Source organism: Girardinichthys multiradiatus, chromosome X (assembly GCF_021462225.1).
Source record: "Girardinichthys multiradiatus isolate DD_20200921_A chromosome X, DD_fGirMul_XY1, whole genome shotgun sequence".
Classification (NCBI taxonomy): domain Eukaryota; kingdom Metazoa; phylum Chordata; class Actinopteri; order Cyprinodontiformes; family Goodeidae; genus Girardinichthys; species Girardinichthys multiradiatus.
Genome location: NC_061817.1, coordinates 9745269 through 9761410, shown reverse-complemented (window position 1 = coordinate 9761410; position 16142 = coordinate 9745269). Strand labels below are relative to the sequence as shown.

The 16142-nt window shown below is 38.5% G+C and overlaps 1 protein-coding gene across 1 annotated transcript in view; it reads left to right on the top strand.

Annotated features, from left to right (window-relative positions):
- The window catches only part of LOC124863292 (protein shisa-8-like), a 162805-nt gene that overhangs the window by 40957 nt on the left and 105706 nt on the right, over positions 1–16142 (top strand). The window contains exon 3 of the mRNA XM_047357619.1: positions 11440–11555. Coding sequence (XP_047213575.1) covers positions 11440–11555 — 116 coding nt within the window. The remainder of the gene's footprint in view (positions 1–11439; positions 11556–16142) is intronic.

The following is a 16142-nucleotide window of genomic DNA, read 5'->3' as shown; positions in this document are numbered from 1 at the left end:
AGTTTAAACTGCTGTCTAAGTGGCAGCAGCTTTGAAATAACAATGAACCTTAACTTAATTTACATAACAAGCAGCTTTTGAAGAAAGAAAATGCAGTTCACAGCAGCCTACATGAAGGGGAACGGCAATCCTATGCACTGTAATCATATTTCACATGAAGCGTTTTCCATATAAAAACACATTATGCAAAATTCGAGAGAAAGAAGAGAACACTTTTTGATGATAATGATGCTTATTGTTTTGGGGGATTCATAGTCTAATTAAAAATTTATTAATAGAAACAGAGAGAAAGGAGCTGCCAAATGGTCAGAAAGTTGCGTCCACCCTCCAGCTTTGCTCGGTTCAGATTTCACTTTCCGAGCACCGCAGGGGCTTTCTTTGTAAAACCCCTGGGACCCACGCACAAACATCTACTATGTAATTCCCACCCATGAGAATAAACGGGTGAGTCACTCCTTTGTGGCATCGCTTCAACTCCCTCTAGGCACAACTACAGCAATGGATATGTTTGTATGCATGTCTATACATGCTTTAATGTTTTGTGGACGTTGATTTAGTAAAAACAGCTGTAGGTGGCAAAGCAGTGTTGCGATGCAATTATCCAGTATCAGTAATTCAGACAGCAGGGTTTCATCTTCATGTTTGGCGTGTGGGCCCCTGTAATGTAACCTAACCTGCTGTGACAGTGAAGAGTGATTCAGCCTCAAAGTGCTATAGACCCAGGCAACTGGATCTGTTTGAGTGTATGAGTGGGTCTCTGTGGGTCTCTGTAGAACAACCCCAAACATTTTATTTCATTTCATTTCAACCCCGAAAATTTGTTTTCACGTTGTTTTTAGCATCAAAACGTCTCTGACAATGGAAAGCCATGGTGAAAAATCAGTTATGCAACCAAGACTAAGAATCTGCAATTTGAACCTGGTAGCCCTCCTTTTTTGAATGAAAGTCATTTAAAATTTATATCTGCCAGGTGTATGAATAATTTTGGTCCTAACTATATTAGGGTATAGCATGTCCTAACTTTTTATCAGACAGAACACACATTTCATTTAACACAGTTTGTTTAATGAATAAAACAAAGGTATTTTTTGTTTTTCCAGTGCAATTAATGCACACAGCTACAGGTTTTCAAATTTTATTAGCTTAGTCTTCCAGGTCACATGGAGAATCATTAGCAATAAAACACAACAGAAGTAATAATAATATTCATAATATTATCTTTCTTTGCTTCTTCGGTCTGTGTGAAAACTAGACGAAGAATCGCCAGATAAACATTGTTTAATCAAACATGTCACGTGTTTCACCATGGAGAAGTTTCATGCTGCGTTAAATATTAACACGGTTTTCAGAAGCTAATCTTTTTACTGTACACGATTGAATGATCACTTGCAAATAATGAAATGAGGTTTTTCAACAAAGTCAGTCAGTCAGTCAGTCAGTCAGTCATTTTCTACCGCTTATTCCATAGTGGGTCGCGGGGAAGCTGGTGCCTATCTCCAGCAGTCTATGGGCGAGAGGCAGGGTACACCCTGGACAGATCGCCAGTCCGTCGCAGGGCAACACACAAACAACCATGCACACACTCATTCATACATCTAAGGGCAATTTAGAGTGACCAATTTACCTAACAGGCATGTCTTTGGACTGTGGGAGAAAGCCGGAGTACCCGGTGAGAACCCACGCATGCACGGGGAGAACATGCAAACTCCATGCAGAAAGACCCTCGGCCGGGAATCGAACCCAGGACATTCTTGCTGCAATGCAACAGTGCTACCAAGTGTGCCACTGTGCAGCCCAGTTTTTCGACAAATAACATACAATTATGCCAATGATGTAGTGTTGTATTGCTTTATTAGCTGGTTATTACATATCTTATGACAATATAATACATTTGTTAACACATGTAGGTCACATCTCCATTGTTTTCTTCCTTACCTCTCATACATTTCACTAAGTGATCTAACTACTAAATGCACTTCAAAGTCAATAAATGTTTATCCAAAAATTATACTATGAATTTAGATATCATCGCCAATCCAAAAAATCAAAATACATTTGTTCACAACAATCAATTATAAACTTAGTTCGAATGAATGAATAAATGAATGAATGAATATGCTGACTATGCCATTCATTACACCTGCTTTTGATGAGCACGCTGCTTACAAACTGGAAAAAAAAAATATTCCTCAATTTTTTCTTTAAAAGATTAGGGAATAAGTTAATAACTTATTAAATTATTGGCAAAATCGTATCCGTTATTGGCTAAAACCATTTTTATTATTGAAGTGTCATCAAGTAAATGGCTGTACTAATTCTGAAATGGCCAAAATTATGACACCATTGAAAGGTACATAAAGGATTACCATATCATATTACATCATTTACCATTTTTACATTATGAGTTGCTGCAGCAACACCAGAATTGTCCCGGGAACTTGTTTTGACTTGGTTGGGAATGCAAAAAAAAAAAACTCACCTTTTTCTGGTACTGTTAACTTTCTCCCTGCATTTAGTAGCCCAAACTGCCTGGAACATATCATACATTTGGAAATCAAGGATTACATTTCCCATCATTGCTTCTATAAATTGCAACTGATGAGCACAAACTTGTTCTTTATATATTAAAATTATGAATCATTACTGTATTTTAAGCAGAATTTGTCCAAATCCTGTTTATTCATAACCGTGTCACAAGGTAAAAGGCTGGTCCAACACTTTTTGGGTAAAATTTGGAAAAATCTCAATTCAGAAGAAATGTCTGTCATATGTACCTGCATAATTTGTCAAGTATATACCTGTGCTATGTTTGTACTGCATGTTGGCATTTACAGTTACCCCTCTTGTCATAAAAGAAACTTAAAAGACATTTTTCTCACCATATAGACTGGACGAGTGCCTTTCTTATCTAGGGTTTACCATGCACTTCAATTTTTTCTCCTTTGCTTTGCATCATACTTCTGCATTTTGGTTAGTCAGCTTGTATTCTTTCACGCAAGTTGATGCAAAAATGGTGTAAAGGTATAAAAAGGGAATTTGCCTCAGGGAACAAAAAGGTAAAAACTTTGTGAAGGAAACAATAACTGAAGTAGCATCTGCCAATAATTCAAATAGCACTGTATTGTCTGAGCCCGCAAGTTTATAGGGTTTTGATCTCCCTATATTCTACCTCATCACATCAAAACTGCTATTATTGTTCTCAGTGAGGGAGAAAAATGCAGAAAGACTGGGAAGAAGTAGAAAGTAGGCCAAAGGAGTTGAATTCAACTGATAGACCAGAGAGAATGATGAGGTCCTCAGAGATGGTGGTTGAGAGGGAAAAAAAACATCTACATAGATTTACCTTTGATTATAAAACCTACGCCTTCACCCAAAGTCACAAGAAAAAATTTGCGTAAAACAAAGAATCAGGTAACAAAACAAAGCAAGAGATAAAGGCTTCATAACGATAAAATCAAAAATGGAGCAGACAACCAGAGCATGCCGATGAGTCAGACTCGCACAGTTGCAAAGATGAAACAGATAAGAGGAGAAGCATAGAAGAAGATGATTTAAAGGAGATATAAAATGTAGAGAACAACATGTGTCGAATAATACAGCACTTTTAATCATGGAGGACAAAGACTAGAATGTTAGAGTTGAAGTAACCTATGTGAGGTGGAGTAAGAACATGAGAGAGAAATAGGCCTTAGATGTTGTATTTCCTTTATGAATAAACAGTATTGGAACACAAATGAAAGGAGAAACTGGATAAAGGAGCGAATGAAAATGCATCTACAGTTAATCTGATGTGTTGGTGTGGCATACAGAATCCAGGTTGGGGACATATTTTATGGGCATTTGTTGTACCAAACAGTTTATAGTTTAACCAGTTTTTGCATAATCGAGGTTGTAGCATTTTTTTTTTTTTTTTTGCTTCTTTTAACTGCTTTTAAAGTTAAAGCATAATTCAAAACCTTAAGAATTAATATTTCTATTGAGCATTAGCATATAAGTGTATGCTAACTGAGAAGGAGAAAATGCATTGGTCAGCAAAAGGAAACACATGTATTCAATTCAATTCAATTCAAAAATATTAATCCCAAAGGGAAATTAAATGTTGTAGCTCATTATGAGGGTTTCCTCAAAGAGCCGTTGATGGCTGTGGGCAGGAAGGATCTCCTGTAGCGCTCCGTCTTACAGCAGATCTGAAGAAGCCTCTGACTGAAGACACTCTGTTGTTGTAGGACAGTCTCATGAAGAGGATGCTCAGGGTTCTCCATAATGTTCTTCATTTTATGAAGAATCCGTCTTTCCACAATGATCTCCAGAGCTTCCAGAGGAGTCCCCAGAACAGAGCCAGCCTTCTTTATCAGCTTGCTGACCTTTTTTAAGTCCCTGGCTCTGATGCTGCTTCCCCAGCAGATGATGGCAGAAGAGATCACACTCTCCACAACAGATTATAGAAGATATGCAGCATCTTGCTGCAAACACCGAAGGTCCTAAGCTTCCTCAAGAAGTACAGTCTGCTCTGTCCCTTCTTGTAGATGGCTTCACAGTTGCATCTCCACTCTAGTCTGTTGTCCAGGTGAACACTGAGGTATTTATACTCCTCCACCACCTCCACTTCTTGTCCCATGATAGAAATTGTTTTTTTCCTGTTTCTCTAAAAATCTACAATCATCTCCTTTGTTTTAGTAACGTTCAACATGAGATGATTGTTTCCACACCATGCCACAAAGCGATCCACCACCTTCCTGTACTCAGCTTCTTGTCCATCTCTGATCCACCCCACAACTGCAGAATCATCCGAGTATTTCTGCAGATGACGCGTCTGTCTTGTACTGGAAGTCTGAGGTGTACAGAGTGAAAAGGAATGGTGAGAGTACAGTCCCCTGTGGTGCTCTTGTGCTGCTGACTACCTGGTTAGACTCATAACCCTTCAGTCTCACAAACTGTGGTCTGTTTGTCTGGTAGTCTTTGATCCAGTAGATTGTTGAGGCCTCCACCTGAGTCTTCTGGAGTTTCTGACAAAGCAAATCAGGTTGTATGTATGGTATGTGTGGCAGTCTTTTGGGATACTTTATTCAGGTAATGGACATATTTAGGGGGTATTTGGACTGCACAGTGTGCGAGTACCCTAGAAGCCACTATCCTAGTAATCCAACAATTGGACAATCATTTTTTATTTGAGTCATCTGATCTCTTCTTTGAAAGGTTTGTAATTCAACTTTCCTTCCCAGTGGAGCTTTGATTTCCAATAAATGTTCTCCCTGATGTGAATTCATCCGAGACCAATTTTGTTCAGCTCCGTGTTTTCCAGCAATGCTACCATTTTATTCCCACTGAAATACCGAGTCCTTCTGGTCCTTGTGCAGGTCAACTGGAGCTGCTGATGGCTGCTTAATTTGCTGTTTAACTCTCAGCAGAATGTCAAGGGAGAGAAAAGAAATACGTTTTAAATTAGATTTTACAAACCTGTTATGTTTGTTTTTCGGCTATAAAAATATAGATTTGAGTTATTGCTGGCAGTACTCTAGTGGGGATACTTGGGCAAACAATACCACAGGGAATGGTAGCAGATTCAAAATAGCACTTTAACAATGTCAGTCAGTCTGACTTTCTCCCATATGCTAACTCATGTTCGCAGTATCTCTGCAAACATACTGGACGCACAGAGACAAAACTGTAGCTGAGCCAAAATGTAAAATTGGTGCTGCACATGTGTCTTTAAATCTTTTGTCTTTAAACAGACATTTTACCTAAAGTTACTCACAGTTAAGTTAAACAGTAACAAACACATCAGAGGCGACAGGATATTTAATATCAAGCACAAAAAAACATCCACATGAGGCATGGTTCAGGATCAGTTCCCTAATTGTCCAGTCTTTTACATTACTGAAGCTCCAATTGGATCCATGAGTTGATTCCTACTTTGTTTACTTCTTTGTTTTCAGCATTAATTTGTATATGCAAAATGTTTTTATTTGTTTGTGCGTACCGTCAGGAGTTTTTTTTAATTTCCATTTTTACCTTGTGAGTTTTATTAATTGTTTGCATAATCTTCATTATGATCCCATATTCCTGCACCTTGCAAACATCTTTTTTTATTTCTCTCCCAAACATACAGTAAGACCCAAATGAACTAAAATCCAAACCAGTTTGCAGTATTATTTTGATCTTCTTATGTTTTCTTGCATTACTATAATGATGACTATATGAGCACATCTATTCCAGACTTTATAACCCTGCTCAGAAATCGCTTTGACTGACAGCAGGAGATTGCAGTGGTTGTCGGAATGAAAAATGCCTGCAGAGAGGTAGAGAAACACAAGAATGATACTGTTGAAGAGTGAGGAAAATTGGAAAAAGCTGAGTAGGCAGATAAAGGAATCAATCTAGACTTTATTCTTTTTATAATAGGTTTGAAACTTGTTTGTTTCTCGCAAATACTGGAAAGTATTGAAATCACCAATGTGTCAATACAATAAAAAACCAATAAAAACATTTGAATTGTAAGCCCATGATTTTCATTTAATTTACATTAAAACCATTCTGCTCTTCCTACTAAATATTTTTGGGATCTACAGGTCCTTCTCAAAATATTAGCATATTGTGATAAAGTTCATTATTTTCCATAATGTAATGATGAAAATTTAATATTCATATATTTTAGATTCATTGCACACTAACTGAAATATTTCAGGTCTTTTATTGTCTTAATACGGATGATTGTGGCATACAGCTCATGAAAACCCAAAATTCCTATCTCACAAAATTAGCATATCATTAAAAGGGTCTCTAAACGAGCTATGAACCTAATAATCTGAATCAACGAGTTAACTCTAAACACCTGCAAAAGATTCCTGAGGCCTCTAAAACTCCCAGCCTGGTTCATCACTCAAAACCCCAATCATGGGTAAGACTGCCGACCTGACTGCTGTCCAGAAGGCCACTATTGACACCCTCAAGCAAGAGGGTAAGACACAGAAAGAAATTTCTGAACGAATAGGCTGTTCCCAGAGTGCTGTATCAAGGCACCTCAGTGGGAAGTCTGTGGGAAGGAAAAAGTGTGGCAGAAAACGCTGCAAAACGAGAAGAGGTGACCGGACCCTGAGGAGGATTGTGGAGAAGGGCCGATTCCAGACCTTGGGGGACCTGCGGAAGCAGTGGACTGAGTCTGGAGTAGAAACATCCAGAGCCACCGTGCACAGGCATGTGCAGGAAATGGGCTACAGGTGCCGCATTCCCCAGACCTGGGCTACAGAGAAGCAGCACTGGACTGTTGCTCAGTGGTCCAAAGTACTTTTTTCGGATGAAAGCAAATTCTGCATGTCATTCGGAAATCAAGGTGCCAGAGTCTGGAGGAAGACTGGGGAGAAGGAAATGCCAAAATGCCAGAAGTCCAGTGTCAAGTACCCACAGTCAGTGATGGTCTGGGGTGCCGTGTCAGCTGCTGGTGTTGGTCCACTGTGTTTTATCAAGGGCAGGGTCAATGCAGCTAGCTATCAGGAGATTTTGGAGCACTTCATGCTTCCATGTGCTGAAAAGCTTTATGGAGATGAAGATTTCATTTTTCAGCACGACCTGGCACCTGCTCACAGTGCCAAAACCACTGGTAAATGGTTTACTGACCATGGTATCACTGTGCTCAATTGGCCTGCCAACTCTCCTGACCTGAACCCCATAGAGAATCTGTGGGATTCTCTATGGGGGAGAACGTTGAGAGACTCAAGACCCAACACTCTGGATGAGCTAAAGGCCGCTTTCGAAGCATCCTGGGCCTCCATAAGACCTCAGCAGTGCCACAGGCTGATTGCCTCCATGCCACGCCGCATTGAAGCAGTCATTTCTGCCAAAGGATTCCCGACCAAGTATTGAGTGCATAACTGTAGATGATTATTTGAAGGTTGACGTTTTTTGTATTAAAAACACTTTTCTTTTATTGGTCGGATGAAATATGCTAATTTTGTGAGATAGGAATTTTGGGTTTTCATGAGCTGTATGCCAAAATCATCCGTATTAAGACAATAAAAGACCTGAAATATTTCAGTTAGTGTGCAATGAATCTAAAATATATGAATGTTAAATTTTCATCATGACATTATGGAAAATAATGAACTTTATCACAATATGCTAATTTTTTGAGAAGGACCTGTATATCTTGACTTTGTAATGGCTTTTCTTAAATCATTTCACAACTAATTTGGTGGTTTGCTTAGGTCGGTGTCCATTTAAAAGACCCATTGGTGTGGTGCATCGTGGGGTCTGCTTGACTGCCCAGCTGGCCCGGTGGTCTCGGTTTGCCTGTCTAAGGGCCTGGAGCTTGCATTTGGGTGGGCCTGCCGTTTTGGGTCGGGTGCGGTTTGGTGGCGGCCTCGGTGTTGGAGTGGGATGTGTGTTGTTGCCCTGCTTGCCTAGTTGTGGCTGCTGTCTGGTGCCGGGCTTCGGGGGCTGGGCGCTCTGTTGGCTCTGCCCCATGGGTTCGGGGGTGGCTGGACGTGCTGGTCATGTGCCCTCCTTTGTGTGGCGTATTTTGGTTGCGCTGGGCTGGCTGGTCTGCTCCTTTGTTTGGAGTGGGGCCGCATTCTTGCGGCCCCACTCCAAACTCCACCCAGCCACAAGCGCTTGGGCTTGGTGGCTACTTCGGGCGGCGGACTGGGTAACGGGGCAGGGGTTCGGGGTCTGAGGGGCTGGGTGGTTCCTCCCCGCCACACCGCCTGCTGGTGGTTGGAGTCTCTGCCCACTGGTGTACTTGTGGTTGTTGGTGTCCGCGGCCGGGTCTTGGGCCGGGGTCTTGGGCCTTTGGGTCCATGGCTGGATCTGCTCGGGCGTGGACGGCTGCCGGCGGGGCCTGTGGACTCGTCGCTGCGGCTCCCTGGGGCTTCTGCACTGTTGCTGCTGGGTGGTTCCCCTGGGACTCTCCACTGCTCTTCTCAGGGGGGGTTGCGGTAGTCCCGGCAGTGGTTCTCCTGGGGTTCTTGTGCTTTGGGGGGCCTTTAGATGTCTGTGACTCAGATGTCCTCAGTGTCCGTCCAGGAACCATGGGGCAGGCCTGTGGGTCCTCACACTTGCTATTGCATATTTTTGTGGAGAAACCTTGTATACAAAGCGCATCCACACTCATACTCACAGGTGTTAAGCTTCAGGTGTTGACAGATACACAGATGTTCTATTTTGGGCTGCACCTCTCACTAAGTACATTTTACATTCAGAATTACCGTGTACTATTTTGTTAAAAAAAAAAAAAAAAAAAACAGCTGTAGGTGTATAAGCAAGCAGGGTGTAATCTTGTATTCTCTTTATCCTTCTTTCTCTCCTCCACTCTTTCCTCCTTTTCTCCCCTTTTTCCCCATCTCTCTCTTTTTTGAGCTTCATTTTTCCTTTTCATTTCAGTCTCCGTGTCCGTAACAATTGAAATATTCCCAAAGAAGTTTATAATAAAGTTTCTTCTATAAATATCAAGCAGAGCTTTAAAGCATTAGCTGTGATGCTCAGCTTGTGAAAGTAAATCTGTTGGGCAAGTTCTTGGCACTCAGACAACAATTCTGAGCGATACTCTGCCGGACAGGACACAATTAAAAAAAAAGAAAAAAAAAAGAAAAAAGACCCATTTGCACCTGAGCTTAAACTTTCTGGCTGATGTGTTGAGATGTTGCTTCAATGTTTCTGCATAACGTTCTTTCAAAATGATGTCATCTATTTTAGGAAGTACACCAGTCCCTCCCATAACAAAACACCAACACAACATGACATTGCCACCCCCGTACTTCATAGTATGAAAGGTGTTCAAAGGCCTTCATATTTCTGCCCTTTTTAGTTTCATCAGACCGAGGAAACATCTACAAATATTTATACAGTCTCCAGTATTTGAGTATCCAGAAATTGTACTCCAGGATGAACCTGTAGAGGTCCACAATCATTTTCCGGATTTCTTGACAAATTTTCTTTAATTTTTCCATGATGTCACACAAGAACTAAGTGTGTTTCAGGTGTTGCTTTAAAATACATCTACAAGTGTGCCCCCATTAAACTCAGATGTTGTGAATTAATCTATCAGATGCTTGTTTAAAGACATAATAATCTTAATATATGGGGCTACTATGGCTCAGGTGGTAGGAGTTTGTCCTGTAACGTGTGGGTTGCTTTTTTATAAAGTTTATGTAAATATCTGGTTTTAACTGTATAAAGCACAACAATTACATATGCCACACCTTCTTGTGGTGCCACTTTTACCATGCACAGAGTTGGGTTTAAACATTGTGCTGTGCTAATGTCTTAATGCTTACCGCTCTAATAAGCACACACAACTATTTCACAGAAGGCTAATCAAAAGAGAATAGCTCTAATGCATTTTAGAAAGCCTGCTGAAGATTTCAACTGTGAGATTAACAGCGAAGAAATATTCATGGGCCTCTTGATAGCAGCACTCAGGTCACAGCTGTTTTACTGAGCATGTTGCTATAATTTCCTTGTCAACAGCAACAGACTGAAGGGGGTTTAATATGTTTTTTGTTGTATTCTTTTTTTATATATAAATGACTCAGTAAAGCCGCGTTTATTCGTTCTTGCTTTATTGATAGCATTTAGCTGCTAGGGAAAATTTTACTTTAATTTCATAAGCAATGATACTGCAGGCTTGAAACAGCCACTTGTATAACACTTATTACTTTATTCTATCTTTAGTTTACCACCCAAGCACAAAACTAAGTATAAAACTAAATACTTATATATGCTTAAAGAAGGTAATCTTAACAGAAAACAGATAATTTTCTGGTCTACACGTCATATTGGTTGAGGTGTTCAACATTTTTGAGGATCTGAAGTTACTATTAAAGGAATCAGCACTCATGCAGCAAGATCAGCCAGTTCATTGGATTATAAAATAATAATTATTCTGTTCAGTTAGAGTGAAATCAACCCACGGTTGTCTGTCTAATACGATTTGCAGTCCTAGTACTAGTTTACAGCAGCTGGCACTGAGTGCTCCTGAAGAGTTAAACCGGCAGGCCTTTTCCTGCCTGTGTTCCAGTTTTGAGAAAGCATCAGAACTTCTTCAAAGGCTTCAAAAAAATTAAAGATGATAAGAGGAGACGTTGTCCCACATATATATTTATTTTCTGTAAATGATTGGCACTCCCTGCTGGCAAGCAACCAAAAGCTAGTCTTTTTCATCCTCTGTTCTTCTTTCTTTTGCTCCATGATGTGCATTTTCTTTTTCTTTTATTAATGTGAATAATCTGTTTGAATTTTATAGTTTCATAATGTGTCAAAATTTTAAATGTTTTCTATGTTTTATCACCTTGCTATGACCTAACACAATCCGCCCTGTTGTTGAAGCAGTCCAGGTCCATTTCATCACTTTCTTTCCTTTTTCTCTGGTGCTTTTTGGTGAGAATTTACTCAAATGGGAAATAAGGTTTCCAAGATAATTTGCCCTATATGTGTCCCATCTTTCAGGACCCTGACGGAGCTTCTGAAGCAACCAGGGGAGGCAGGAGTGGTGGATGGAGCTGGAATTCATCATCCTATAGGAACAAACGGCATCACCGCCAGAGCAATGCGCTCCAACAATGGTAGGGATTCTTTGTATTTTTAGGACAGTAACTGAGCTTATAAAGGCAATACAATAACATCAAAATACTTCGATCTATGCTGAAAAGTATTCCAAATACTTGGTATTTTAAACCCATTTGACTCTTTTACACTGTATGTCAGCAGTTAATTCATTAGCTCTGGCCTTCTTTTATTTGTTTATTCAACAATTTAGCACAACACAATTTTAAGAGTTACTTTCAATTAAATTACAAATAATGGTAGGTTTAATGGAAATTTCCAGTACAAAATTGTTTTAGTATGTTTTACATTCTTTAAATAAATGCAGTTGGGAGATTTGTTGTCTCAGATGTGTTTTATTTGATCTTAACGTTGGGTCTTCCTTAAAATGTTTTTTGGTGCATCATTCTAAAGGCTGTAAAAATATAAAACTTTAATATTAAAGTTGCCACAGATAATTATTTCTTATTGATGCTACCTTATAAAACAATGCTACAGATGCTAATGTTGACGTAACTATAGCATTAAGGAATCAACTTATTTTGTATTGTTTATGTTTTTGGTATAAATACAGTAACCAGTATGTTTCTCATTTCTGAGAAAGGGAATCCATCAGGCCAAAAATCTTCCTGTTGTAAATCCATCTAAAAGTTTGCTTGATGTGCACATAGTCTCCTTTTTAGGTCCTTTTTAGGAAGAGCAGTCAGTTCAGCCTTTGCTCATTTTTCCATGGTGTGCACCATATTGTTTCTGAAGAGCACAGTTTAAGAATAGTAGGGAACTCTGGTTTTTCCTCCATGCTTTTTTAGGGATCTGTTACTTATGTGCTGTCTTTTAAAAGTTGCGTGGCCAAATATAGAGCTCCATACTTTAGTTCTGCATGACTGCAGGTTTAAAACTGTGCTTTATCAGTATGCATGTGTGCTGAACCGTAAGGCCCATACTAAGACGCTTGATATAAGGAAAACATGAGATATGCAATAATGTTGGTAAATACCAATAATGATATGATTTGCATTAAATGTAAAAGAAATATTTGAACACTGTTAATGTTTTTTCTGTTTCAGGTTCATAGCAAACATAGACCACAGATATTGAGTATCTTATCCAGCCACTGGCAAAAGTCCAATTCAAAATTTCCATCTTAACAACATGGTTTTAGAGAAAAGGTTGCGACAGCTGCTGTTTTGGTAATGAAACATGTTAGTTTTAGGTCCCTACCTAAAGGCTTACAACCTCTTTACCTTTCAGAACATTTTTATAATGCATCAAACAAGTGCTACCAAATACACCTAAGATATAGAGAGTCTGAATGCATGGTACCTAAATTATTAGCTAACAGTTATTGCAGTTTGCAATATGCCTATAGCATACAGTGATTCTGCAATAATAAATTTGTGATACATTGTGCCACCCTAACCCCTGGTCAATGTTATAGCTGTATCACCCTCAACCCACACTCTACACCAAGGGTACTCAAATACTAATTATAAAGGGCTACAGAGAACTTTTTGAATCCTTTTCAGTTTAACAAAAATAATTGACTCCTCCACAGAATTCTTTGGTGAACAAAAATATCAAGATCTCAGGAATAAAAATGCTGAAATGAAAAACTATTTATATCCCATGCCACTCAGAGTGAGCACTCTGTTGCTATTTGTTGATGTGTCATAGATGTAACAAGACTCCTGCTTGCAGCTTGATAAGACGATCTTAGTTCTTAATGTGGACTTTTGAGGAAATGTTTTTTCAAAATGCCTTTGCTTGGTCTCATAATGCCGTTTCAAATTGGAAACCTTTATCATAGCTATGGTCTCCTGGCAAAGCACAATGGTCTTGTGCTGGTACTAGGAAGAATGAATGCAATTGCTCTATCCATTTGTTTTTCTACTGCCGATTTTCACTGTCCACTTTTCGTTGTGCAGTATATTTGAAACACGTTATTTTCTTCCAATCTAGGCCCCTACTTCTGAAGAAGTATCAATTAATTAGAGTGAAAGTAAAAAGGTGCTGCTGGCGCTGCCGCAGTAATGTCTGAGTGACACTGTGACAGACTGTAGCTGACATACGGGCATGTGGCAGTCTTCTCGTTATTGTGAAGCATACAATCCTGCAGCGCCACGGTATGGAATATGCGGATACAGTGAATGAATCACTACTTGGGGGACATAAATATGCCTCTGGCCCGCGGGTTCCCTATTGAGAACCACTGCTCTAGACCTTTCGACAGTACCACATAATTATAAAAGCATTATATTGTTGTGAAGCCTTCTCTGTAATACATATAATTATGAGCAAGGATATATTGAACATGAATAGTTTATATTGCTCAAATGGAGAACCATACTAAACAAACAACAAAAAAAAACAATATTACATGTGGTTATTTTTTTTGAGAGGGTTGGGGATATGATCCAATATATGTGGATCTCTAGGATTTGATGCTAATAATAAAGCCAAAGGACCTTGTTTTTCACTTAAAAGACTCCGCAGTTAATAACTGAGTCAAACTGTGTGTTGCTAAGCCTGATAGATCCTCTCATTTAGCAGCCCAAGTGCCTTGCAATCATTTTAAACTTTTTTACATTTTGTCACCGAAAAAGTGCAAACTTTTATTAGGGTTTTTGCAAAATAGCTCAACCTCAGTCACATTTGGATTTTGTCTGAACAGTAATTTTCAAGTTTTGCCACAAATTCTCAAATGGATTTCAGTCTTAAATATTTTGCAGACTCTAACAGGAATGCCCAATATTTAGTACTGTCTATTTTCTCATCAACTTGTTTCACATTTTCCTGTCTTTGGCATTTCTACAGAAGCCCTGGGCAAGTAAAAAAAAAAATTATTTATAGACTAAGTCCGACCAAATTATCTTTTTCTCATGACTTTAGAAGTTAGCTGCAAGTAAAAATAGTCTATATCAAAATATTTCTAATTGTTTTTTGTTTTACCTTGAATGGCAAGTGAGACTTTTTTTTCTAAAAAAAAAAAAGCTTATTTTTCTAAGTGTTTGTTTTTGTAATACTTTGCTTATATATTCATGTGTGATATAGAATTGACTACAGTATTGATCAAGGATGTTTATTGAACACATGACAAATAACAATTTGACTTACAAATTGCTTTAAAACTTGCTGTCAGTACATGCGTGCTGCAATATAACTTGTTGCAATAAATTAGAAAGGGGTATGATAAATCACCAGGCAAACATTTTAATATGAACCTTTTAATAATTTATATATGTATGTATTTATTTGTTTGATTATTTATATTTTAGCGACAACAGTTGAATAAAAAGTTATTGGGAAAATTTAACAGTTTCTTCAACAGAGTAGGAAAAAAACTTTAATTATCACACAATATATCTAACTCTGTCCATAACAATAAACACAGAAGACGGAGTCCTTATATTCAGCTACCTGTAATTATCAATCACAATGACTTATATCTAACATATACCAACTATAAACATCAAACAAGTAGCGGTAAAATGAGAGTGCAAGTTCCGCTGAAGCCTGCATTGGATGCGGACCTTTGTTTTTCCAAAACCAACGCAGTGAATTTAAAAGCAGGGTCTTTTTTAAAGGACAGACTCCATATATGGCATTTTAAGATCTAATTCCTCATCTAAAAACACCCCAAAACTTTCACCTAACTGGCTGTGCCCCCTTTTTTGTGGACAGAACAGGTATTATGAAAAAAAACGTTAAAAATTAACCACGTTTTTTTTCCCGCTTTGTTGATTGAGGTAGAAAAACTGTTTATTTTTCCCAATGAGTTTTCATTCAGCTGTTGTCACTAAAACATAAATAAACAAACAAATAAATACATATATAAATCATTAAGGGTTCATGTTTTAATTTTTGCCTGCATGGTGATTTACCATACTCCTTTCTAATTTATTGTGACAAGTTTTGATGAGCATGTACCTCAGCAAGTTTTAAGGCCATTTGCAAGATCATGAGGGCAAATGTTATTCGTCCCACACACATCCTTAATAAATACAGTAGCCAAATCTTTATTGCACATGAATATACAAGCTTGGTATGATAACAACACAATGCTCTCCTGGTCCAATCTGTCATTTTAGGTGGTTTATGAATGTAATTGGCTGCACTGGATTTAATTTAGGGGTAGCAGAGTAAAAGGAGCTTAATAAAAATGCATGACACACTTTCCAGGTTTTCAAGTATAAAATATTTCAAACAATGTAATATTTTTCTTCCATGTTATATTTATGCACTACTTCATGCTAGTGTTTGATATAAAATCATCATAAAATACAGTGATCTTTGTGGTTGTAATGTGACTTAATATAATTGCTTTTCACAAGAAACTGTATGAAAGAGAAAGAACAAGGATCGATCACGGTTGCGGTGTATTTCCTAGTAAATTGACTTTCTAAGCTAGGAAGCAAGTAAAGGTTGATGAATCCACCTGATGGAGAACATGTTACAAAGTAACAACACTGTAGATGGCAGAACTACATTAAAAAGAACTAATCTGATAATATTGTTTGCTTTTATGCAGAAAACTCTGACAGCACACTGCATGTCACTGGTGCTCTTTAAAGTCTTATAGCCACAACCGGCTCACAGGACAGTAACAT